The sequence below is a fragment of the Panicum virgatum genome, chromosome 6N, assembly GCF_016808335.1.
Source record: "Panicum virgatum strain AP13 chromosome 6N, P.virgatum_v5, whole genome shotgun sequence".
In the NCBI taxonomy this organism is placed as follows: Eukaryota; Viridiplantae; Streptophyta; class Magnoliopsida; order Poales; family Poaceae; genus Panicum; species Panicum virgatum.
In genome coordinates, this window is record NC_053150.1 from 53,066,873 (window position 1) to 53,090,574 (window position 23,702).

The following is a 23,702-nucleotide window of genomic DNA, read 5'->3' on the forward strand; positions in this document are numbered from 1 at the left end:
AGGATGCGGATGTGCACCTGTTGACTGTGGAGTTGATAATTGCGCGCATATGGACATGAGGCGACAGACACACACCAACTCGCCTGCCTTTCCCCAAAAAAAAAAAAAAATCAGAGGAGGGGAGCGGAGAGTCAGAGATACCACAAAAATTCAAAGTGTTGAGAGTGGGATTTGAACCCACGCGCCCTTTCGGACCAGAACCTTAATCTGGCGCCTTAGACCAACTCGGCCATCTCAACTTTTTGATAATTGCCTTGGTGTACCTCCATTGTACATATGGAACCCACACTACACCATAGGAAATGGGATGGTGGCGGCTTTTACTCCATTATAATTAGGGTTATGAGTGTGGATTAATTTTCTTACCCATATGGATCTGTTATAGGCACAAAAGGCTACGCATCGGATTTACCCATGGTATGTGTGTATGTATTCTACTATCATATATATAGTACTATATCACGTTACGTTACAGTAATCATATATGTCCCTGCAATAATAACTAATAATCTTGCAATCATGATCATCCAAATACAATGCAGGTCTAGTCATTCATTCAGGCCCTTGATTGACTGCTGGAGTTGAGCATTGACTGGATCCGTCCATCCCGGTCGTAGGCCTCCACGATCTTCTTGGCGTATCCCGGGACGTGCTGCTCAGCCCTCTGTTCTCCCCATGCCCGCCTCACATGCAGGTAATTTCGGATCGTGTGGTAGTCCAGAGAGTAGCGTGCGAACTCCAGGCCCTTGGGGCCAACCTGCATGCACAAACACCATCCGATCATTCAGGCCCCGCTGCTGCTGCTGCTGCTAGTCCTAGTCCTAGTCTGGACACCGGCTCACCAGGTTCAGCAAGAAGGCCAGAATGTTGCCCACAAACCTAGGAGCTGGTCTCGAAGCTCCTTTCCCTGCACATTAAGTCATTCCTGATGTGATGTAATGTAATCCAACAAACATATTCCTCAATAATTCTTATTATTACTAATTCTATATATTTCAGATCAACAATTAGGGGAGCTAGCATGCACGTTCATACCTAATTTTGCCGCATCGTCGGCTTTCACTGTCTCCATAACAAATGGTTGCCTCGCGCCCTGAAGAAAGCAACACATACTCTTGTCAATACTAGTGTCCTAAGAATCCTGCACTACAGTCACTGTTGCATCAATTCGATCTGTAGCTGCGGACGCGATGCATACGCTGCTCACTGTCGGCGTGCTCTCCAGAAGGCCCTCCACCAGGCTCAGCATCTCCCTCCCACGATCGTTCCTGATGAAGGCCACGCTCAGATCAATATATATAATTCACTGATGATGCATCCCCACCAACAACACTCGCTGTACCTGACTGTAATGTACTGAGGATGCTGCGTCATGGAAACCCCAGCATATTTTGGTACGCCCATATACCCCACCACTAAATCCTGCACAGATTTTCCATAAAACACCACCCTTCAGGCTCTGTGAGATGCTTCTCCACTCCAGGACAAGTAGAGAGCAGACTGTTAAGATATATATAGCAGGACAATGATAAAGAGTAGCACAGCTAGGCCACTAGGGCCTAGGATAAGAAACCAAGTGATTCCTTTGTGTCCATCCAAATCAACACAACAAGAGACCTAGCCAAATTCAAAATGGTGGAAACCTTACCGCCAAGCCATTTGTGTAGTCAAAGCAGCTGCAGATGGTATAAGCAAAGCATTAGCTCAATTGTGAGCGGCAAATTAAAGTTTTTGTGGGTGAAAAAATAGCAACCCATTTGTACAGATAATACCTGTAGCATGATGGTGCAATAACATCAACCAGGTCGTTTGCTGGCAGGCAAAAATAGGGAACCTGCTTCAAATTAGGCCATATATAAATTAAAAGATTCCATTCAGTTCCATTGTGGAAAACCCAAAGAAAGTGTCAACATAATAGGGAAACAAATATTTACCTCTTCAATATGTCCATCTAAATGCTTTAAGTGAACCTGTAAAAGTTCTCGGTTATACAATGTCATCACGCATCAAAAGTTTCTAAGCAAAAGCATAACAACACCTTAAGATGCTTATTGTTCTGTTGATTTGGAAAAGTAAACGGTATCCCTATTCCACTGATTTGTCATGCATGAAACTCCCAAAACGGGGAAAAATCTATGCAGCTAATTCATTCAATGTTCAACCTTGTAGTCCTGCATAAATTCATAATGAAGAACAGTTTCTGGTTCACTGCTTGCCGCCTTCAAGAATTTATCGAGTCCTTCACGTGTACCATTGTCAACTGAGAAAAATTACAGTATTTCAGAGCTACATTATATCTTCCATGCATGATAATAACAGAAAATGTGAAGATCGATTGGTTTGAGAGAAGCATCGGAAATTACCACAGTTTGTGCCAAGCACATAAAGCTTTTCCAAACCAAGGTACTTTTCTACAGATCTCAAGGCTGCAATCCAAATAATAACTTTAACAACTGCAACATATGATAAACCATCACGAATAGAAATAGACAAAAGGCTAGTTAAAGGAAAAACACCTTGCACTTGACAACCGACACCACAGAAAAGAAGACGCTTTACACCAGCTGCCTGCCAAAGGAAATCACTTAACTCTCTGGATTGATCTAAACTGGTTACATCATGCTGACACAGTAGGATGCATCTGGTTATGGCCAGAGTAATTATTGGAATGGATTTGTGAACCCACTGGAATATGTAGTCAAATGGAAATGGCCATTCCAGGTTGAAGGCTAACAGAATTACCCTAGCCGAAACAATCAAATCAACAACAACAACAACATAGCCTTTTTTCCCAAGCAAGTTGGGGTAGGCTAGAGATGAAACCCGAAAGAAATAAGTTCAAGGTTCAGGCACATTGATAGCTAGTCTCCAAGCGCTCCTATCCGAAGCTATCTCTTTAGAGATATTCCAATCCTTAAGGTCTCTCTTAACCGACTCATCCCACGTCAGTTTAGGTCTACATCTACCCCTCTTTACATTATCGACCCGCTCAATAACCCCATTACGCACCGGCGCCTCAGGAGGCCTTCGTTGGACATGTCCAAACCATCTCAGCCCATGCTGGGTAAGTTTCTCCTCAATTGGTGCCATCCCGACCCTATCCCGAATAACTTCGTTCCGGACTCTATCCCTCCTTGTGTGCCCGCAAAACCACCGCAACATCCGCATCTCTGCTACACTCAGTTACTGGACATGTCGCCTTTTTGTAGGCCAACATTCAGCACCGTATAACATCGCCGGACGAATTGCTGTCCTATAGAATTTGCCTTTTAGCTTTTGTGGCACCCTCTTGTCACAAAGAATGCCAGAAGCTTGCCGCCATTTCAACCAGCCAGCTGAAATTCTATGCCTAACATCTTCATCAATGTCGCCATCCTTTTGTAGCACCGATCCTAAATACCGAAAAGTATCCTTCTGGACCACCACTTGCTCATCTAGACTAACATCTCCCCCCTCATGCCTAGTCGCGCTGAAATCGCACATCATGTACTCGATCTTGGTCCTACTAAGTCTGAACCCTTTCGACTCTAACGTGCGTCTCCACAGCTCTAACTTCCTATTAACCCCTGCCCTACTCTCGTCAACTAGCACCACATCATCAGCAAAGAGCATACACCAAGGGATCTCACCTTGTATATCCCTTGTGACCTCATCCATCATTAAAGCAAATAAATAAGGGCTCAATGCTGACCCCTGGTGTAGGCCTATGTTAATAGGAAAGTCAGTGGTGTTGCCATCACATGTCCGGACAAACGTCGTCGCATCCTTGTACATATCCTTAATGAGGGTAAATACTTCTATTAAGGAGTTCTGGACCAAGTAACCAAAATTTTTGTTAAATATAAGTCAAAATTTTTGTTAAGGAGTTCTGGAGTTCTGGACCATGCTAATCATCACATGTCGAAACAATCAAATCAAATATAAGTTAAATACTTCTAGCTCCCTAGAATTGGGAAATGGGAACAAGTATCTGGAGTTCTGGACCAAGTAACCAAAATTTAATGTCGGAACAGCCAATGTTTCTGCCACCATGCACCATGACCCGCTATTAGTTACTTCTGTAGGTAAATAGGTTTAAGAAGGAGGCAAGGTGCCCAGCTTGTTCAGGAGGGGGGGGGGGTTAGTATAGTTTTACAAAGAATGATTTACCTCTACTAAGGCAAGCGTATTGAGATTTGGCGATAATGTTGGCTTCACACCTTTGGCTGCAATAACTTCGTCTGGTGTCCTACAAGAGCATGGCTACCTAAATTAAATGCTTCCATTCTAGCAAGCAAGGGACATGATGATTAGCATGAATAATTCATGGATGAATGATAATAACAGTTTTAGCTCAAGATAGTTGCAGAAAGTGTGAAAGTTCAAATGTATATGCCGTTGAGGAGTGCTTTGCTTTGCTTATACACAAGCCATATAGAAAATTTCAGAAATCCATCTGTTTCACAATACCTGGCCAAAATATGCCTTGGAGCAAGCCTGTCGTCAGGATCACTGCAGAGGGTAACAAAATCCATTGTTTAAACCCACGTGATTATGCTTGTGCATTGCAGAGAGAAAGAAGGATGTGGCATTTGATTCTTGTTTGGGTGCCTTTGTACACAAACCACAGCATCGACCATATTTGCTTTCAGCATCTCAACAGCGATTGTTGTCACAATTCCTGTCCACTGAGCTCCTACATGTAAGGCGCAGATATATATATATTACATGCGACACTGCCACACTGGTGCGTGTGGTTTTGGTTTCTTAAGGTAGACCATGTGGTACACTGCATAGGTTTTTCCCCCCTTCCTTGCAGATATGCAGGTTGCCAGGTTGGGAACAGGCAATGGTGGTAAAGGAGGAGGAGAAGAAGAATCCACAAGAGGTACGGACGGTAAGATAGTACCTTGAATTGGTTGAGTCTTCCTAGCATACAAGAGTTGATCATGTACTCCAAAGTACATTTCATCCATGCTTTCCTTCCTGCCTCTCCCATGGACTAGTGGCTCAAGATCCTACATATGTATATGATGTTGGCATTTGTAAATTTGCGTCAATACAATTGTGTAGAACGTCACTACTTGGTTGCAGGCAACGGACGGATTCATCAAAGGATTAGCAGAGCTAGGTAGGTGATGCGAAGATGGAGGAGGAGACGACCTCGACACGGGACATGCCGTCGCCCAGGAAGGCGCAGGCGGTCTTGACATGCGCAACATAGTATGTGTCGCAGAGGCCACAGCGGCTGAGATGGGGAATAGTTACAAACAGAGATGAGCATCGCATCACACAACACAAGATAGAGCTGCAGGCCGAGCAATCTAATGCATACCTGCAGTGGTCCTTGGCAGGGTAGACGGCGGCAGGAGGGATGGGCTTGGATTTCTGCCGCCAATCCTCCCGGAGAGCCCTGGCCGGGAGCTTTTCGTTTCTCTTGGAGGAGGAGGAAGACGAGGAGGAGGAGGAGGTGGAGGCGAAGGATGAGCGGCGGGGTCCGGCATCAGAGGCGAAGGATGAGCGGCGGGGTCCGGCATCAGAGGGAGCCGCCGAGGAGGCGAACAAGGAAAGGGAGAGGCAGGTGGTGGAGGCCATGGAACTCGCTCGCAGCCCGGAACGACGATGATGATGACGATAAGAGACGGAGGAGGGGGAGGAATCGAGTGGAGGGAGACGACGACGCACACCACACCCAGGCCTTACGTGGGCTTGCATTGGTGGGCCTGTCTATAAAAGGCTTAAGGCTTTCCTCCCTCCTCTCTGAAGACTGAACAACGAAAGCATTGCCCTGATTACAGAAAACATGCTATACAAGACTATCATAAACTCATAGTATCTCCAGGCCAGTCAAAAACAGACTATGTATACCAATCCAAAAACTCAATATGCAACTTGCCCCCTTTCTGTGACATAAACAAAGGCCAAAATAGAAGCAGCTGTTCATTCATGTTATACAGGTGCCAACCCCATTACCACATCAGTACTACACTAGTAAAAGAGATCTAGCATACCTTTTGCTGCCCCGTAAGCCCTGTAACCACACCAGCAGCGACACAGCACCACCACCAATCAAAGGCAAAGGCTTGGTGATACCAACAGAAATGTGAGCAGCTAGCAACACCCTCAGTTCTAGAATCTAAAAGATTAGAGGGCACAACCTATGGTGAAACTAGACCAATGTATGGCGACCCTATATCCCCCCGCCCCAAAAAAATCAATCCCTCAGATGGCCTATCCTCCAAAAAATCCAGTAAGCCTTTCGGATCACTGTTGCTTCAGAACCAGCATCAGCTTGCACTCGGATACCCATCGATTATGGCCCATAATCGATGCTCAGCTCTCGCATTGGTGGGATTGTCTCCATGGCAAAAACCATCAGGTGAGGGTACCGTTCATCCTCATTGCCACGGACTACAAACTGAAGGAACACGTTCGGCGTGCAGCTGTGACTGATGTAGCAGGCAACGTTCCTCTTCTGGGACACATCGAGAAGGTAACCTGGCCCTGCAAACTGAGCGCATTGGGGTCCCCTGATGCTTGGGTCGACGGCTGAGGCATCTCCCCACTCCTTCCATCGCTCCGGAAACCGCTTCGGGTCGATGATGCTGCGCTCCTCCATCAGTGTGTTGCCTGGATGATCATCCATGGCGACCACATCCCCACTGTACTCGCACACAAAAGCGCCCGGCGGTATCAAGTCCAGCGCCCTAACACCCCAGCCTGTCTCGTTGGAGCGGAACACCTCCAGCCGGTGCTTCATCCCTCGCTGCGTCACCCGGTTCATGCAGGTCATGGGGCAAGCACACAGAGCACCGCATTCATACACCACCGGTCTTCCCATCACCAGAGTGCCATCCTCATTGTACACCAGTCCTCCAGTGTTCTTCCTCTCGCATCTGCACTTGGAGCCACAGCCCGTGGCGCAGTGGCAGCCCCTCTGCCGGCTGACCGGCCCGGACGCTGGGGGCACCGGGAACTCGGGGCGGACAGTGTACTCAAATAGCAGGGGAGACCTGTCGTCATCCAGCTTGTTGCAGACGGGGACACGAAGGACCTCCGCCCCCTTGGAGAGGTCGAGCGAAATGTACCTCGGCGGGCGGATTCTGGCGTCCATGGCGTCATTGAGCTGCTTGGCGGTGTGCCAGCTCTTGCTGCCTAGCTCCTCCTGGCCGGGGAGACGCGCAAGCTTGAACTTGCAGACGTCATGGCCGGACTTGCCAGGGCCGAAGGTGGAGCTGACGACCCTGTAGAGGCCGTCGTAGACGTAAACCTTGCGGTTGGGGCTCTGGTCGCAGACGTGGCCGCGGATGACGCGCACCTCGACGCCATAGAGATAGCTGTTGTGGAGCGCGAGGTTGCCGCGCTCGAGCGTCTGATCGGCGTGGTGGTCGAGGCGGTTGCGCTGGCGGCCGCCGCTGCCGGTGTAGACGAGGACGTCGCCGGTGTCCTCGTCATCAAGGTACCCTCCGGAGGAGACGATGCTGGTGGCGACGGGGTGGCCCTCGTTGACGAGGCTGCCGGGGATGTAGCCGATGCCGGCCTGCGGCGCGGTGTGGAGGCCGACGACGCAGAGCTCGGCGCGGTAGTAGAAGGCGTCGCCGACGAGGACGCCGGGGATGTCGCCGACGATGCGGACCTCGCGGTGGAGCCAGTGGCCGGCGGAGAGCATCCGGCTGGAGGCGCGGAGGTCGGCGCGGTTGCGGGCGCCGGCGGAGGGCTCCTGGCGCTGGTAGGCGACGAGAAGCGCCCCGAAGGTGAGGCGCGCGCGGCGGACGAGGGCGCGGTAGTGGAGATGGTCGGCCGGAGCGAGGTTGGCGACGCGCACCATCTCAGCGGCGGGGCGCGCGCGCTTCTTGGTGGTGGAGGGATTGGATCCGCCCGCCCCGGAATCTCGAGGCAGCTGCATCTCCTGCCGAGGGGGCAGAGGAGGAAGCGGGGGAGGGAGAGGTGGAGAAGGTGCGGCGGCGGAAGAGGAATTGGGGCGGAGCTGTGCGGCGAGGGCTTCGAGGTGGAGCTGGGATTGGCGAAGGCAGCGGGCGAAGAAGGCGTCGTCGTCGGGGGAGGGAGCAAGCTCCCTGTGGAGGGCGTCGCAAAGCTCCGGGGTGAGCGCGAGCATCAGCGCCGGCGGTGCTGCGACGGGGATGGGGGTTTGTGGTGGGGTTGGGCCATCGGGGTCGGCTTTGGGGATGACGGGAAATCGCGAGAGGAGCTGCGCCATTTGCGGCGGCGGCGGCGGCGGCGGCGAGGAGCCCATTGGCGACGCGAGGGCTAGCTGGCCTCTCTCTCTCCGGTGTGGACAGCTCCGGACAGACGACCGAATCTCCCTCCCACGGCTGCTTCGCGTGGAGATGCCTGAATGAATTTTGAAAGAAATTTAGATCAAATCCAAAATTTGGAATAATGTTTGGTTCAGAATGTATAACGCAAACGTGTTTGTTCATTTAATTACACCTACCTAACAATATCAGAGATACTACATTAACGCACCTAGAATTTACTACATTAACGCACCTAGAATATATTTTATGATGACTGGTTGGCGAAAAAAAACAAGATAACGATAACGCGATCGAAGATACCGTCGGTTTTGTAATGTCGAACCCATACCTTTTTTTTAACCAACGGGCACGAGACTGGCTTTTTTTTCTTGGTCCACTCGAGCAAGCCAATCTGTGCCTCCTCATCGGAATCGGAATAATCTCCAGCGAAGTTGATTTTTTTCCTAAGGGAGAGTCATTCCCGGAATCGGGGCTCGAACATTTACATTTCTTGGCCTCAGAGCAAGGTGACTTATCCTCTCAAACTCTTGAGAAGAGAACTTTTTCTTAATGTGAGGCAACAATTGTTGAAAAGTCAATTCAGCTAACTGGCTATCATTGATAGACAAGCTAAAGCATCTGCTCCTAGTATCCTTGAACCTTTGGATGTAGTCCGTGACAGGTTCGTCGTTCCGCTAATTGACAGCCGTAGGTTCGTGAGCCTCATCTCGCGTACTCCTATGAAGAAGTACTTGTGGAACTATTTCTACAAATCGGCCCACTTAATGATGGAGTTTGCGGGCAAGAGGGAGAACCATGTAAACCGATCGAGATAGTGATAATGGGAACAGATGAATCCTCAAGCATCGATTCATGCAGCTTCTCCATACTAGATCAGGAATTAGCTGATGTGTTCAACAGTGGACATTGAGTCTTGTCCAGAGAACTTAGTAAAAAATTGGAGCTCAGCGATACAAAAATTTTGAAATACATTTTTAGCAAGTGATTTATTTTGGTGAAGATGTTACATCCGTGGCCAAGGAGATGGCCGGGACAGTCACGGAGATCCTCAGCACTTACGTCAACGTCGGTAGCTCGGAATTGCTAAAGGATGGTCGATAGTACCTTGAATACTGCATGGTTTTCACAGGCACACCATACACTTGGTCGACACGACTGCAGTTTTCTGTTCTGTTTTATCCCCATGTACGTTTGAAATATTTTTTTCTTTTTTTCTTCAAATACGCAGAAGATCTACACATCATTGTATTAAGAAGAAGAATAGTTGTTTATAATGGACACTGGTGTTTTTCCTTATATGGATTACTCGCAAAACAAACGACCTAGCCTACAAGCTCCGTCAGCGATCCAGAGGTTAGCATCATACTTGATGCGTTGCACAATCAGTGAGGCGCCAGAAGCTTGGCCCTCAAAGGGACGTGCATGAAGAGATTGTCGAAGCCCTTCCTCCTCTCTGTCAACCGCTAAATCAAACCAAACCAGTTTTCTATAAACTCCGTATGACATATCAAGCATGCTAAATGACGCTTGAAAAAATATTCTTGTACACTAAACAGTACTGTGAATCCATATCGATTAGTCTTTTTTTAATATAGAGGATTTTAACTATATATTATTATAAAAAATCCAAATTACTTTAAAAGTTTCTCTATACATTTGGTCGAAGTTTCTTTTACCTGTGTGCCACTTCCGTCAATTTCACATGTAACAGCAGTTAACTTACAGTGACGCTGGCAAACCCCGAGAGCCGGATGCCGGCGCCCCCAGCATGGGTCGCGCTCGATGTCGAAGAACTGGAGCCAGACGCCAAGGCTCGGGGTGTGCGTCTCGGAGCCGTACGTGCCGTCGTCGACGTCGACGTACAGCCGGCTGTGCTGGAGGCAATGCACGCCCATGGACCCCCTGAGGCTATCTCCAACAGCGGAGACTCAAATACCCATTCTACAATTTGGGTCATCCACAGGAAAAAAATCACTCCTCAAAATTTTATCTTCTCCAACAGCTAGCCTACCCAAAATCCCCATTACCCATTCCCTCTCTCTCCACTCCCTCGCGTTCGACGGCGAGAGGACGCCGGCGCCGCCCATCCATCTCTCCCTCTGTACCCGGCGCCGCCCCTCCCTCTCTCCCCTCCCTCCCTCCCCTCTCTCCCCGGATCCGGCGACGGGAGCGCGCGCCACCGTCCGTTGCGCGAGGAGAAGGCGAAGGCGGCGACCCTCCGCTAGCACCGGGCCGTCAAGAACACGGTGAACGGCGGCCACTCCGCGTCCGGCTCGCAGGGCTCGGCGGGGGCGAGGAAGGGCTCGCACGCGCGCCGGCCGCCGAAGACGTTGAGCACGCCGTCGACGGTGCCGGCGAGATCCTCCAGGATGAGCGGGAGCAGGACGTAGTGGCGGGACAGCAGGTCGCAGACGGCGAGCTCGGTGAAGACGGTGCCCCGCTCGGTCCCGGACGCGACGCGGTCGAGGAGATGCGGCGCGGCGGGGTGCGGCGGCTCCGTAGGATGGAAGCCCGTGCCGTCACCGCCCGCGCCGTCGTGGCTGAGGGACCGCGGCGTCGCGGCTGAGGGAGAAGGTGAAGACCCCGACGAGGGCGCCGGGATCCCGGTGCAGCGCGCGGTGGCGGCGGAGGAAGCACGGGGAGGAGACACGAGCGTGCGGAAGCCGCTGCTGGCCGGCTCCTCGTCGGGGATCTCGCGGGCCGGCTCCTCGCCTTTCCCGCCGCCACCGTCGACTCCCGCCTCGCCGCTTCTGCCGTGGCGTGCGCCGGGTGCGGCGGCGGGTGCGAGCTCCTCGCCGTGGCTCAGGCTCCAGCTCTACCAGGCGCCGCCTCCGCAGCCCGCCTCTGCGCCGGCCGCCTTCCTTCGCCGCGGGGCCGAGTGCCGAACGCCGCCATGGGTCGTCGCGTGGACGCACCGGGGAGAGGAACGCGAGGGAGGATTGCGTCGAGGAGAGAGAGGGACACATTTTTGCATCCTACGTCGTTCCGTAGCCAAAATGGGTGTCTTGTTTGCCTATTCCGTTGGAGAACGATTTCGGTTTGCAAAACAACTGCGCGTGACCCAAACGCCGTATGCGTCTCCCGTTGGAGACAGTCTGAAGGAGAGCTTCTCCGCGGCCTGTTCACAACATCTTCACAAACCAACTTTCCGGTTTGCTCTCTGTTTCGTTTTCGTCTACAGATGCTGTCGGTACCCTGCAACAGGGATACCCACTCTTACTGCAGTAAAGCAGGACCCGCGTAGTTATCCGTAGCTGCGCGGGAGAGACGGAGTAGCCAGGCCCCACAGGCCAGGCTTTTCCCTCACCAGGCCAACGGCCCCGGACCGTTCCCCGCCTGAGGATGGGTCCGGTGGCGCCACGTGTCTCCATGGAAGGGAAGCTCCAAGCTGACCGCCGAAGCCTCGGACCCCCAGAGGGGTCCGGGACCTCCTACGCCCGTCCGGACTCCCCTCACCGTGTAGGGGTCCGAAGCCGCCACGTGTCCCGGAGGCGTGGGATCGTGCGCGAGCCTTCCGGAGGAAGACTCGCCCACCTACCGCATTTAATGCGATAGACAAGGCGTGCTCTGCCGCCGTGGTACACAAGACAGCCTTTTGTCAGGCCCCGCTGCGCGCCGCGTATTACCAAGGAGCACAGTGCAGCCGCCTGAGCCGCGCCCGCGCAGAGCCCGCCTGTAGCATTAAACGGATACGACAGCACGGCACTTTTCCATCATGCCGCCTACGCCGCAAGCTACACCGCCCGCTTAAGCAATGTGACGGGCGGTGTCACTAGCTGCGACGGGCCCGACCTGACAAGACGACGCTAGGACATGATGGACGAAGGGCTCCGGGAGCAGGCGAGGGAATCCAAGAGAAAGATCTCCTTTGCCTGCGACGCCATAATGCATGAACAGTGCGTTAGGTTATACTACATCGTTGGACCCACCTGTCGGGGATCCAACGACTGTGTACGCGCCCCCTTGAGATATAAAAGGGAGGCGCTCGCTGTGCACAGGACACATCCATACAGACTCAAGCTCTCGCACCTCCTCACGCTTGTGGGAAGGCAATACAACACACAGTGGATGTAGGGTATTACGCTCCGGCGGCCCGAACCACTCTAAATCCTGCTGTGTTTCTTGTGTTCTGGAGGGAGATCGATCTAAGACTAGCTACCCCCTGAGTACACACCCTCTGGGCTAGGGCGGGTGCCTTCCGCCACCCGGCCGTGGTTTGCAACACCACGACATTTGGCGCGCCAGGTAGGGGCAGCTAGCTGGTCGCATTTCATCATCCTTTTCGTCCCCATGGTTCGTGTGGACGATGTGGAGATGACGGAGGGGGTGGCGTCCTCCACGCCACACGCCCCTCGCGTTCCTGCTCCAGGGGCAACCGTGCCTGTGGAGCAGCCACCGTTGGCGGCGGCGCGAGCCGCCCGCCGGCAAGAGTCAGGGCGCCCATCAAGGGCCCCCTCACAGACTGCGAGCGGCGGAGCTCTAGCCGCGGCTAGGGAGTTGCTTCGCAACCCTCCGGCTGAGGCAGCCTCGCCAGACGCCCTGAGGCAGTGGCGAGACGACGTCGACCGTCTCCTCCACCTGGCTCAGGCCTCCCCCAGTTCTGCAAAGACTGGGCAACGACCTCCGCCTGGCAACGCGGTGGTACCTTACCACCAGCGTCAGGGCGGTGCGTCGGCATCTGTGCGCTCCCCCACCGTGAGGGGTGCACGAACAGAAGACTTGCGGGCGGAGCTCAACCGCCGGCGCGCGGGGGAGGATGCCCGCATCGCTGTCGAGAGGGCGCGAGAGCGCCGTCTCAACATTGAGGGACGCAACCTCAATGTCGATCTGGATGCGGCGGCACCCAGGCCTCCGGTGAACGCCCGGATTCAGCCAGGGGCACCGGTGGCCGGGGTGGGCTGTGCTGCGCTTGCGGAGCACCTCCGCGCCGTGGCGTGGCCACCCAAGTTCCGCCCCCACTTGCCGGAAAAGTACGACGGTACTACTAACCCGTCGGAATTCCTGCAGGTGTACGTTACCGCCATCACAGCAGCTGGTGGCAACGGCGCCGTCATGGCAAGCTACTTTCATGTAGCCTTGTCTGGGCCAGCCCGGACCTGGCTCATGAACCTCACACCTGGGACGATCCAGTCCTGGGAAGAGCTCTGTGCAAGGTTCACAGCGAACTTCGCCAGCGCCTACCAGCAGCATGGTGTGGAGGCACACCTTCACGCCGTGAGGCAAAAACCCGGGGAAACGCTTCGGGCTTTCATCTCGCGCTTCACTAAGGTACGGGGTACCATTCCTCGTATCTCAGATGCATCTATTATTACTGCTTTCCGTCAGGGGGTGCGTGATGAGAAGATGCTCGAGAAGCTGGCGACGCACGAGGTGGAAAGCGTCACTACGCTTTTCTCCCTGGCAGACAAGTGTGCCAGGGCCGCCGAGGGCCGTGCATGGCACTCAGCTCCCCAAGACGGAGACACCAAGGCTGGTGGCTCCAGCGCTACCGCTCAGGGCGGTGGCAAGAAGAAGAAGAAGAACCGGGGTCGTGGGGAGCCGCATTCTGGCGGACCAGTCGTTGCAGCAGCAGCGCCACCAGCGGCGCCGGCTGCGGCGGCAGCGGCTGGGGGCCAGAATACACACGGCAAACGCCCTCGCCCGCAAGGTGGAAGCGGAGGTTCATGCCCAGTGCATCCCACCGCTCGCCACAGCGCTGCTGACTGCCGCGAGATCCAAAAGCTCGCGAAACGGGTCAGTGGGCGGCGGGAGCAGTCCTCTAAGGATGACTCACCCCCTCCTCGCCAGCGGGCCGGCAAGGAGAAGGCCTCTGACAGCAGAGCCGCAGCCGGGGAGAAGGAGCTGAGGTACCAATCCCCCGCTCGAGAGCTGAAGGGCGTCTATCACAACGACGACTCCGATTCCGACAACGGCGACCGCCGCAAGAAGCTGTACGTGATGTATGGCGGGAGCTGGGAGCTTGTCTCCCGGCGGGACGTGAAGACCCTTCGCCGGGAGGTCCTTTCGGTGAAGCCGGGGGTCCCCAGGGCGGCGCCGCACCAGAGGTGGATGAACACCACCATCTCTTTCGGGCCATCCGACTGCCCGGAGAATATGGCTGGAGCTGGAGTGCTACCTTTAGTCACTGCTCCTGTCATATCCAACGTGAGGCTCTACCACGTGCTGATTGACGGTGGGGCTGGCCTCAACGTCATCAGTTATGCAGCATTTAAGCAGCTGCAGATCCCAGAGTCCAAGCTGACTCCCTCTCGCCCATTCTCCGGAGTGGGCCCACATCCGGTGTTCCCCCTGGGGAGCATCACATTGCCGGTCACGTTCGGGACCGAGGAGAACTTCCGCACAGAAAGCGTCATGTTCGATGTCGCGGAGGTGAACCTCCCGTTCAACGCTATCATTGGCCGACCGGCACTCTACCGCTTCATGGCCATTGCCCACTATGGGTATTTGGTCTTGAAGATGCCTTCCCCTGCCGGAGTCCTCACCGTGCAGGGCGACCGCACTGCTGCCGTTGCTGCAGTTGAGAGACTGCACACTCTGGCGGCAGAGGCTGCACGCTCCGAGGAGGATCCGTCCACCTCGCAACCCAGGGCGCCTGCAAAGACTCCCAAGGTCCAACCATCTGATCCGGACCAAGTTCCCGTGAAGTCGGTACAGATTGGGGCAGACTCCACCAGGACCACCCGCATCGCGGGGAACCTGGAGGAGAAATAGGAAGACGCGCTCATCGCTTTCCTCCGGGCAAATGTCGACGTGTTCGCCTGGGAACCGTCGCAGATGCCCGGGATCCCCAGGGAAGTGATCGAGCACAATCTGAGGATCTACCCCGACGCCACGCCGGTGCGCCAAAAACCTCGGAAGCAGTCTGTGGAGCGGCAGAACTTCATCCACGAAGAAGTCCACAAGCTCCTACACGCTGGCTTCATCGAGGAGGTCCACCATCCCGAGTGGTTGGCCAATCCGGTCGTCGTCCCAAAAGCCAACGGGAAGCTCCGGATGTGCATCGACTACACCAGCCTCAACAAGGCATGTCCAAGAGACCCCTACCCTCTTCCGCGTATCGATCAGATCGTGGACTCCACCTCCGGGTGTGATCTTTTGTCTTTCCTAGATGCATACTCTGGTTTCCACCAGATTCAGATGTCTAGAGAGGATAGGAAGCATACTGCCTTTGTAACAGTAGATGGGCTTTATTGCTACATTGTCATGCCGTATGGTCTAAGGAATGCCTTACCCACGTTTGTGCGAGCTATGAACAAAATCTTCTGTAATCTAATTAGAGATATTGTTGAGGTTTATGTCGATGACATTATGGTCAAGACTAAGGTAGGATCAACACTAGTGGAGGACCTGTCCCTCGTCTTCGACCGTCTTCGCGCCACCCACACGAAGCTGAACCCAGAGAAGTGCATCTTCGGCGTCTCAGCAGGGAAGCTGCTGGGTTTCCTGGTCTCGCATCGAGGCATCGAGGCAAACCCAGCCAAGATCAAGGCGATCGAAGCAATGAGGCCTCCTGGCCGCATCAAGGACGTCCAGAAGCTTACTGGATCTCTCGCTGCTCTTAGCCGCTTCATATCGAGGCTGGCTGAGAGGGCCCTTCCCTTCTTCAAGCTGTTGAGGAGGTCCGGTCCATTTTCATGGACCGAAGAGGCTGAACAGGCCTTCCAGGAGCTGAAGCAGCACCTCACCTCGCTGCCAGTATTGGTGGCACCAGAACCCGGTGAGCCGTTGTTTCTGTATCTTGCTGCATCTGCGGAGGCGGTCAGCATGGTGCTGGTCGCCGAAAGGATGGAGCAAACCCGCCAGGGGAGCACTAAGGTCCTCTTGGCCAAGGATGGTGAGCCGGACCCCGGACACGGGGGCCCGTCAGCCTCACCCCAGCTTGAAGGTCCGGGCCCCGCACAGGCAGGCCCGGAGGAGCCTCATCCCATTGGGAGCCCAGAACCACTGGGGGCCCAAGGGACAGATGCGGTGGACAAGGGCGAACCGGACCCAGGAACTAGGGTCCGGACCGTCCAAAAGCCAGTCTACTACGTCAGTGAAGTCCTCCACGAGGCAAAGGCCAGGTATCTTGAGACGCATAAGCTTATCTATGCAATACTTATTGCGTCCAGGAAACTGCGCCACTACTTTCAAGCACACCGAGTTGTTGTAGTGACCTCTTACCCATTAAGAGCGATTCTACACAATTCCAACGCCACAGGCAATATCGCCAAGTGGGCAGCAGAGCTGGCAGAGTTCCAACTGGAATTCCAGCCACGCCATGCGGTCAAAAGCCAGATCCTGGCTGATTTCATAGCGGAGTGGACTCCTTCCCCAAGCAACCCTGGAGGTCCGGCCATAAATGTTGGACCCCCGGAGCCGGAAATCAGGACACCAGCCTTCACCGAGCCTCACTGGACACTCTTCTTTGATGGGTCCGCCCGCGAGAAGTGGGCCGGAGCTGGTGTGGTCCTCATCGACCCAAACGAAGATCAGCTGAAGTACATGGTGCACCTTGAGTTCAAGGCCACCAACAACATGGCGGAATACGAGGCTCTGATCTTCGGCCTGACCCAAGCCCTCTCATTGGGGGTCCGGCAGCTTCTGGTGAAGGGGGACTCCCAGCTAATCATTAAGCAGGTCCGAGGGGATTGCAACTGCAATAATCCCCAGCTCGCGGCATACCTCATACACGTGAGGAAGCTCGAGAAGGACTTCGACGCTTTGGAACTACAACACGTTCCCCGCGAGCACAACTCAGCAGCAGATGATCTCTCTGCGAGAGCATCTACCTGGGCTTCTGTGCCTGAGGGTGTCTTTGAAAGACGGCTGCTGAAACCTACCGCCCAGCCTGCCGAGCCGGGTGACGGGGATCAAGCTGGCACCTCGAAGCTAGCGGTCCCGGCAGTATTCCACCTATGGTGCCCAACTAGGGCTGTGTGTTCTGTTGAGGAGCCTGTTGTCCTCACAGAACCACCCCTATCTGCTTTGGGAGCTCCCGATGCATGGATCTCCGAGATCCGGGACTACCTGAAAGATAACATCCTCCCTGATGACGATGTGACCGCTGAGCGCATAGTCCGATTGGCTAAACGCTACGCGGTGGTAGAAGGGGATCTCTACCGCCGTGGCGCCAACGGAGTCCTCATGCGATGCATTTCCCAGGGAGAGGGCCGCGAACTGCTTGCGGAGATCCATGGAGGCGAGTGCGGAAGTCATTCCTCCTCTCGCACGCTTGTTGGCAAGGCCTTTCGGCACGGCTTCTACTGGCCAACAGCACTCCAGGATGCGGCTGAGCTGGTAAGGTCCTGCAAAGCATGCCAGTTCCATGCAAAGCAAATACACACCCCAGCTCAAGCTCTACAGATGATCCCGCCCTCATGGCCATTTGCTGTATGGGGTGTGGATATCCTGGGGCCTTTCCCCCGGGCTGTCGGCGGGTACCGGTTCCTCTATGTTGCCATCGACAAGTTCACTAAGTGGCCGGAGGTTACTCCTGTGGTGAATATTACTAAGAAATCAGCAGTCGCATTCCTCAGGTCCATTGTGTGCAGATTTGGCGTCCCAAACCGCATCATCGCGGACAACGGGACCCAATTCAAAAGCAGACTTTTCCAAGAGTACTGTGAGGACATTGGCATCCAGCTATGCTTTGCGTCCGTGGCACATCCCCGCAGCAATGGACAGGTTGAGAGAGCGAATGCAGAGATCCTCAGGGGACTCAAGACCCGCACCTACAACTGCTTGAAAAAGCATGGTGCCAAATGGGTTGACGAGCTTCCATGTGTACTATGGGGCAACCGGACCACACCCAGCCGAGCCACCGGGGAGACTCCGTTCTTCCTGGTCTACGGGGCTGAAGCATGCCTTCCCCCAGAAATTCACCTGGGCTCACCACGGGTCCAGGCCTTTGACGAATCCATGCAGGAGCAGCTGCGGTGCGACGACGTGGACTTCGTTGACGAGCGAAGGTGGCGAGCAGCGATCCGAAATGCACGCTACAACCAAGCGCTCCGGCGCTACCGTCAACGGTTCGTGCACAGTAGGGAGCTCCGGGCTGGCGACCTCGTCCTCAGACGGATCCTGAACCGAGCGGGGCTCCACAAACTCTCCCCCAGCTGGGAGGGGCCTTTCAAGGTTACAGAAGTATGCCGGCCCGGATGTGTTCGCCTCGCCACAGAAGACGGAGTACCGCTGCCCAACCCGTGGAACATAGAGCATCTGCGTAAGTTTTACACCTAGGCAGAGCAGGGAAATAACCTTTCCTTTGTAATAAGATAGAGCTAGCGTGCGGCCCGGAGCGGTTGAGGGCCACCCTCGTAAACCCGACCTCTGGCATCCATCGCACTAGCGGCTAACGCGCGGCTCAGAGCGGTAGAGGTCCGACCTCATAAACCCGGCCTCTGACATCCATCGCGCAAGCCATGTACATCGAGATTGCAAAGGAAAGATTTTTTCCTAATTCTGTCTTTGTGTCAAAGTTAAATTACGCATTTCGATTCTCGTAATTTTCGCTTTTTTTTTTAACCCCCGCGGGACCTCTACTCTTGTTGCTGCAACTAAGATCTGCATTGAGCTGCTGGACTACCGTACAGGTCCGGACCCTCTTGCTGCAGGAGAGGGGTCCGGACCCCTAGGGACCTACTCTGGGGGGGCGGGTACTTGTTTCCTGGGATGGTTCGGAGCCCAGTGTAGCCGCTTAGCTGGTTCCGTACCCAAAAGCCTGCACTCTCCACCACCCTGTAACGAGTACTCTAGTACCTGGAGCTAGGTAATTAGGGGCCCGGACCTCGACCCAGCTCAAGAGCTGGCTTCCTAAGTCCAACACGGCGTGTCCAGCACTATATCTCAAAGGATCGAGCACAGCAAAGTGACCTCACCCACTGCTGCGAAGGGTCTAGGACGAAGAAGCCAGGTCCGGAAAGATCGTACTGTTTCCTGGAGTGGTCCGGAGCCCAGCGTAGCGCCTTAGCCTGGTTCCGACCCTAAGCCTACGCACTCCCCCACTCTGTAACAAGCACAGAGCTACCTGGGCCTGCGCATCTAGAGTCCTAGACCTGGTACCAAGCCTGGGATTGGTCAGGAATGAGCCCCGCGGGTCTGCTCTAAGCTATAACTTTGAGGTGGTACACAGGTTCAAACCTGGCCAGTGGTAGACAGTCTCAAACCATTGAGCCTATCTACCAGGGGGTCCGAGTATCTGCTTCAAAGCTTTCATGCAGAATAAGAGCCAATCTCGGTGGTAGACAGACTCACAGCAGCTGAGTCTCTCTCCCAGGGGGCCCAGGGAACAAGGCGCTTGCTCGCCTTGCAGGTTATGTGACACCTATGCCCAAGGAGGTCCGGAGTATCTTCTACGGCTCGCGTGGCAGACAGGTCCAAACAACTGAACCTATCCGCCAGGGGGCCAGGGCGCCGGGGTGCCGCATACCACAAATCAACAACCGGCAAACAGCTAAGTTGAAGTTTCTTCTATTTCAAAAACTTTCAACTAATACAATGTTTGTTACATAATGCAAAAGAAAAAAGATACAATCCCCAGCCTAAGGGTCCGCAGGCTCTCGCTTGAAGTAGGCGGCGACGAAGTCAACGACCTCCCGCACGCTATCCCGAGCGGCGGCCTCCGTCTCTGCTACAGGGCCATCGACCACGGGCGCCAGCGAGATGGCCGGGTCGTGGCTCCGGAGGCAGGTCAGGATGTGCTCCGCCACCATCCGGATCAGCTCGCGGCCCTCGGTTTCAAGCTGTCCAGTAAGGACCGGCCCCAGGCGCTGGAGCCTATCCGAAGCGGAGCTCAACACTGGGAGGGCGTCAGCTATCGAAGCTGGCGGCTCCGCCACCTGGATCGGGCTCATTCCAAATGGCACCAGTGCGAGGCTCGCTTCGGCCGCCCAGTCAGCGATCCGCTGGGCTCCAGCGCGCTGGTCTTCCTGGTGCTTCTGGACCGCCTCCCGGACAGCCTCCTGCACCCGGGTGTCCAAGGCCGCCTTGGCCACCTCCACCTCGCGGGACCTCTCCTCCAGCTCGCGGGATCTCTCCTCGAGTCCGCGGGACCGCTCCTCCAGCTTGGTCTCCTTCTGCTCCGCGTATACCTTCAGCTTCTTGAGCGACTCTCACTGGCGCCCAAGCTCCTTCTCTATGGCGGTGGCGTGAGCTTCCCGCTTGGCAAGAGACTTCCGGTCCTCCTCCAAGTCCGCCTCGTCGGCAGTCAGCTGGCGGGCCCTCTCCTGCAGTTGTTCACGCCATCCCTGCAGAGTCGCGGAGAAGACGTCGAGCTCCTGCCTCCGGACCTCGAGGTCCTCGCTGCGAGTCTCCAGCTCTGACTGCTGGGCTGCGAGGTGAGCCTCGAGGCCGGACCGCTGAGCAGCAAACCCAACAACCTCCAGGGTGAAGTCCTGCTCCCGCTGCGCCAAGGATTTCTCCCGGTTCGACACTGCGAGCTCTCGGTCAAACACCTTCTTAAGGCTGGCTCGGTAGGCCTCTTGGTCCGACTTGAGCTTCGACCGAGCTTCCGCAGCGCGGGAGGCTTCCGCCTTCGTGTGCGCCTCCAGGCGGGTGTGCCAGTCGGAGAGGCGCTGACGCTCGCTCTCCAGCGCAGACCACTCCCGCCGGAAGGCCACCTCGGCGGAGGAGGTTGCCTCTTCAATCGAACGACGAACTCGCAACAGCACCTGAGGAAGCGGAGTTGCATCCTCCTCCGGGGATTGGAGCTGCAGGAGCCGCCTGCCAAACACCACCTCCAACTCTTCCTCCGCAGCAGGACCGGAGCTGGAGGTAGGGGCTTCCGCTGCGGCACTTGTCTCCGGCGCTTCCGCTGCCGCCGAGTCGGGCGCGGCCGGGCCCAGCTCCGGCGCCTCCGCTGCCGCCGAGTTGGGCGCGTCCGGGCCCAGCTCCGGCGCCTCCACTGCCGCCGAGTAGGGCGCGTCCGGCCCAGCTCCGGCGCCTCCGCTGCCGCCGAGTCGGGCGCGTCCGGGCCCAGCTCCGGCGCCTCCGCTGCCGCCGAGTCGGGCGCGTCCGGGCCCAGCTCCGGCGCCGCCGCTGCCGCCGAGTCAGGCGCGGCCGGGGCCCAGCTCCGGCGCCTCCGCTGCCGCCGAGTCGGGCGCCGTCGGACCCAGCTCCGGCGCCTCCGCTGCCGCCGAGTCGGGCGCGGCCGGACCCAGCTCTGGTGCCCCCGCTGCCGACAAGTCGGGCGCGGCCGAGCCTAACTTCGGTGCTCCCGCTGCCGCCGTGGCAGACGCGGCCGCATCGAGTGCCCCCGCCACCAATACGTCAGGAGCGGCTGCACCCAGCACCGGCGCCACCGCCGCTGCCGCTGCTGCACTGAGCCCTGCAGAGTCTGGAAATGGCATGACAGTCAGCATCGCATCATGTGTCACGGAGTTAGCAACAGGACGCCGTACCTGAGGGTCCCGCTCCTACTGCCACCGTCGCTGTCGATGCCGAGGTCGCTGCCGCCCGGGCACCTGCTGATGTGCCAACGGTGGTAGAAGAACCGCTGGGGCGGGAAGCCCTGGTAGCAAAGCAGAAAAGCCGTCAACACAAAAAAAAAACAGAACACCGGCGCAAGGGAGGAGAGCAAGATGACACTAACCCAGCAGAACCGGGGACCCAGCGTCCCCGGAGCCCGGGCCTCTTCTCTTGCGGCTGCTGCTGTTGCTGTTGCTGTTGTTGTCCCTGCAGCTGCGATACAGGCGTAACCCGGGCCTGCGCCCGTTGCTGCTGTACCTGCGGCTGCGGCATGGGTGCAACCCGGGGTCGCTCCTGTTGCTGCTGCTGCCGTCCGCGTGCCTGCTGCCGCTGCTCCTGCGGTTGCTCCTGCTGATGCTGCTCTTGCTGCCGGCGCGATGAGTTCCTCGGCGGCGATGGTGGTGGTCCAGTTACGCCAGAGGACCCGTGGGGGCCAGCAGCCCGGGAGCTACCCTGGCCTGCGCCCTCGGAAGACCTCTGGCGCTTCGCGGCGGGCTCCGACACCAGGGTCCCGTCGCCCCGGAGTAGCCTCCGCCGGCCTACGTCCCCTGACGACGCACCGGAGCTGCTCTGAGCCCGGCTGGAGCCGGCCGCAGCCGCGCTGCTAGCCGCGGCCTGTTTCCCCTTCGTAGTGGCACCGGACCCCGCAGCGCTTAGCGTAGCCTGATCCCCGGACGAGCCAGGGATCCGGAGCCCACGGTTCGGGTCACCCCCGGTCTGCCGCGGGGCCAGTCCCCCGTCGTCCAGGGTTGGCAGGGTGGCCAGCACCGCCACCCTCGCTGGGTCCTCGCAGAGGGGGACTATGCTCTGCGGGAGGATCAGATTCTCTGCGATGAAGGTGTCTCCCGTCACGTTCCGCACCAGGACCTCCAAGGCCTCCTGGGTCAGGTCGCTTCCCTCCCCGCGATGGGTCCTGCTGCAATCGTTGAGGCCGGTGAAGCTCCACGCCGGTCGCGGCCGCTGCTTCAGGGGGGCGATCCGGCGCTTCACGAAGTCGCCGAGCACGTGCCACGAGGTGAGGCCGCTCCCTGCCAGTGACCTGATCTTTTCCAGCACGGAGTCGAACTCCGGCTGCAGCGATGGCTTGGCCCTCCAGGATGCTTTGTCGGAGGCGGGCCCCGCGGTCGGCAGGACAAGGCGCTCGTTGGCTTCGGTGGTGGCAACCACCCAATCCCTGCGCCACTCCTCCCACCTTCCGCCAGCAAGGCCCGGAATGTAAGGAGTCGGCAGGTCGCTCCTTATCTGGAAATAGTACCCTCCCACTTCGTCCTTGCTCCTTCCGGACCTCACCAGGATGAAGAAGTAGCGGAAGAGGATGACGCAGGGACGCACTCCCACGAACATCTCGCATAAATGCACAAAGATGGACGCCAGGAGGAGGGAGTGGGGCGTCAGATGCTGAAGCTGGAGGCCGAAGTCTTCCAGCAGCAGCAGCAAGAATGAAGAAATCGGCAGCCCCACGCCGGCGGAGACGTGCGAGGTAAATAGCACGAACTCCCCGGCGCGGAGGTTGCCAAGAGGAACCGAGCCTGCTCGCACCCCCCAGCCGGTCTCCTGAGCGCTCCACCCAAGCAGGCGGCGCACTGTGTTCAGCTCTCCCTCGGTCTGGAAGCGACGGGGATGAACAAGGGATGCCATCTCCTGACGGGCGAGGAAGGAGCCTGTGTAGGGGGGAGAGAAGGTCAAGGAAGGCTCGGAGGCAAAGGGGCGCAAAGGCTGGAGGAAGAAGACGAATGCGGGAAAGCAACCGTAGGATACGGTATGCCCCGTTATAAAGCCTGTCTCAACCGGCGCGCCCCGGAACCGTCGCCGGAACTCAAGCGACGCTCGCACCAGGAGTTAGCCGCCCAGTCCATGACGTGGGGGGCCCAGGCCCACCTGTCAGGGAGGGTGGGTAATCAACGGGGGTGCGAAAAGGCGGGATCCGAACCGTCGCCCGCGCGCGTGAAGCAAGGCGGAAGCCGAGCTGACGTGCGCGCATTAATCATAGGCGTGGCC

General features: G+C 56.5%; 3 protein-coding genes, 1 long non-coding RNA gene and 1 other non-coding gene across 9 annotated transcripts; 1 reads left to right on the plus strand and 4 right to left on the minus strand.

Annotated features, from left to right (window-relative positions):
• Positions 1–156: 156 nt before the first annotated feature.
• On the minus strand, positions 157–239 carry TRNAL-AAG. The gene has a single exon. It is a non-coding gene; the product is annotated as a tRNA-Leu (tRNA).
• Positions 240–407: 168 nt separating this feature from the next.
• Positions 408–5,753, minus strand: LOC120677333 (7-hydroxymethyl chlorophyll a reductase, chloroplastic-like). 5 transcript variants are annotated; one of them, XM_039958484.1, is made up of 17 exons: positions 5,315–5,753; positions 5,143–5,227; positions 4,889–4,997; positions 4,591–4,675; positions 4,450–4,491; positions 4,150–4,220; positions 2,517–2,564; positions 2,364–2,426; positions 2,163–2,260; positions 1,935–1,970; positions 1,773–1,834; positions 1,649–1,676; positions 1,343–1,422; positions 1,199–1,268; positions 1,036–1,093; positions 843–907; positions 408–757 (listed from the first exon to the last, which is right to left on the minus strand). In XM_039958484.1, the coding sequence occupies exons 1-17, from the start codon at positions 5,692–5,694 to the stop codon at positions 557–559; spliced, it is 1,581 nt and encodes a 526-aa protein (XP_039814418.1). In that variant the 5' UTR covers positions 5,695–5,753; the 3' UTR covers positions 408–556. The 5 variants fall into 5 exon arrangements, with proteins under 5 accessions (XP_039814418.1, XP_039814417.1, XP_039814420.1 ...); XM_039958483.1 differs by having other exon boundaries at positions 2,517–2,568; positions 4,150–4,228; XM_039958486.1 differs by lacking the exon at positions 4,591–4,675 and having other exon boundaries at positions 2,517–2,568; positions 5,315–5,450; positions 5,487–5,727.
• On the plus strand, positions 5,340–5,926 carry LOC120677336. The gene is made up of 2 exons (XR_005676272.1): positions 5,340–5,449; positions 5,489–5,926. It is a non-coding gene; the product is annotated as an uncharacterized LOC120677336 (long non-coding RNA).
• Positions 5,927–6,292: 366 nt separating this feature from the next.
• LOC120678325 (histone-lysine N-methyltransferase family member SUVH9-like) lies at positions 6,293–7,093 on the minus strand. Its single transcript, XM_039959447.1, has one exon. The coding sequence runs from the start codon at positions 7,091–7,093 to the stop codon at positions 6,293–6,295; it is 801 nt and encodes a 266-aa protein (XP_039815381.1).
• Positions 6,747–10,153, minus strand: LOC120678326 (putative protein TPRXL). The gene is made up of 2 exons (XM_039959449.1): positions 9,982–10,153; positions 6,747–8,093 (listed from the first exon to the last, which is right to left on the minus strand). The coding sequence occupies exons 1-2, from the start codon at positions 10,151–10,153 to the stop codon at positions 7,135–7,137; spliced, it is 1,131 nt and encodes a 376-aa protein (XP_039815383.1). The 3' UTR covers positions 6,747–7,134.
• Positions 10,154–23,702: the final 13,549 nt, after the last annotated feature.

Excerpts from the sequence above, each read along its gene's own strand:
- LOC120677333 (XM_039958483.1), bottom strand. The coding sequence starts at position 5,694 with ATGCAAGCCCACGTAAGGCCTGGGTGTGGTGTGCGTCGTCGTCTCCCT. Across the intron at positions 4,676-4,888 it reads GAAGACTCAACCAATTCAAG|GAGCTCAGTGGACAGGAATT; the intron begins GTACTATCTTAC and ends CCTTACATGTAG. Across the intron at positions 2,427-2,516 it reads TGTCGGTTGTCAAGTGCAAG|CCTTGAGATCTGTAGAAAAG; the intron begins GTGTTTTTCCTT and ends TTTGGATTGCAG.
- LOC120678325 (XM_039959447.1), bottom strand. The coding sequence starts at position 7,093 with ATGGACGCCAGAATCCGCCCGCCGAGGTACATTTCGCTCGACCTCTCC.
- LOC120678326 (XM_039959449.1), bottom strand. The coding sequence starts at position 10,153 with ATGGGCGTGCATTGCCTCCAGCACAGCCGGCTGTACGTCGACGTCGAC. Across the intron at positions 8,094-9,981 it reads CGGGGTTTGCCAGCGTCACT|GCTCGCGCTCACCCCGGAGC; the intron begins GTAAGTTAACTG and ends GCCGGCGCTGAT.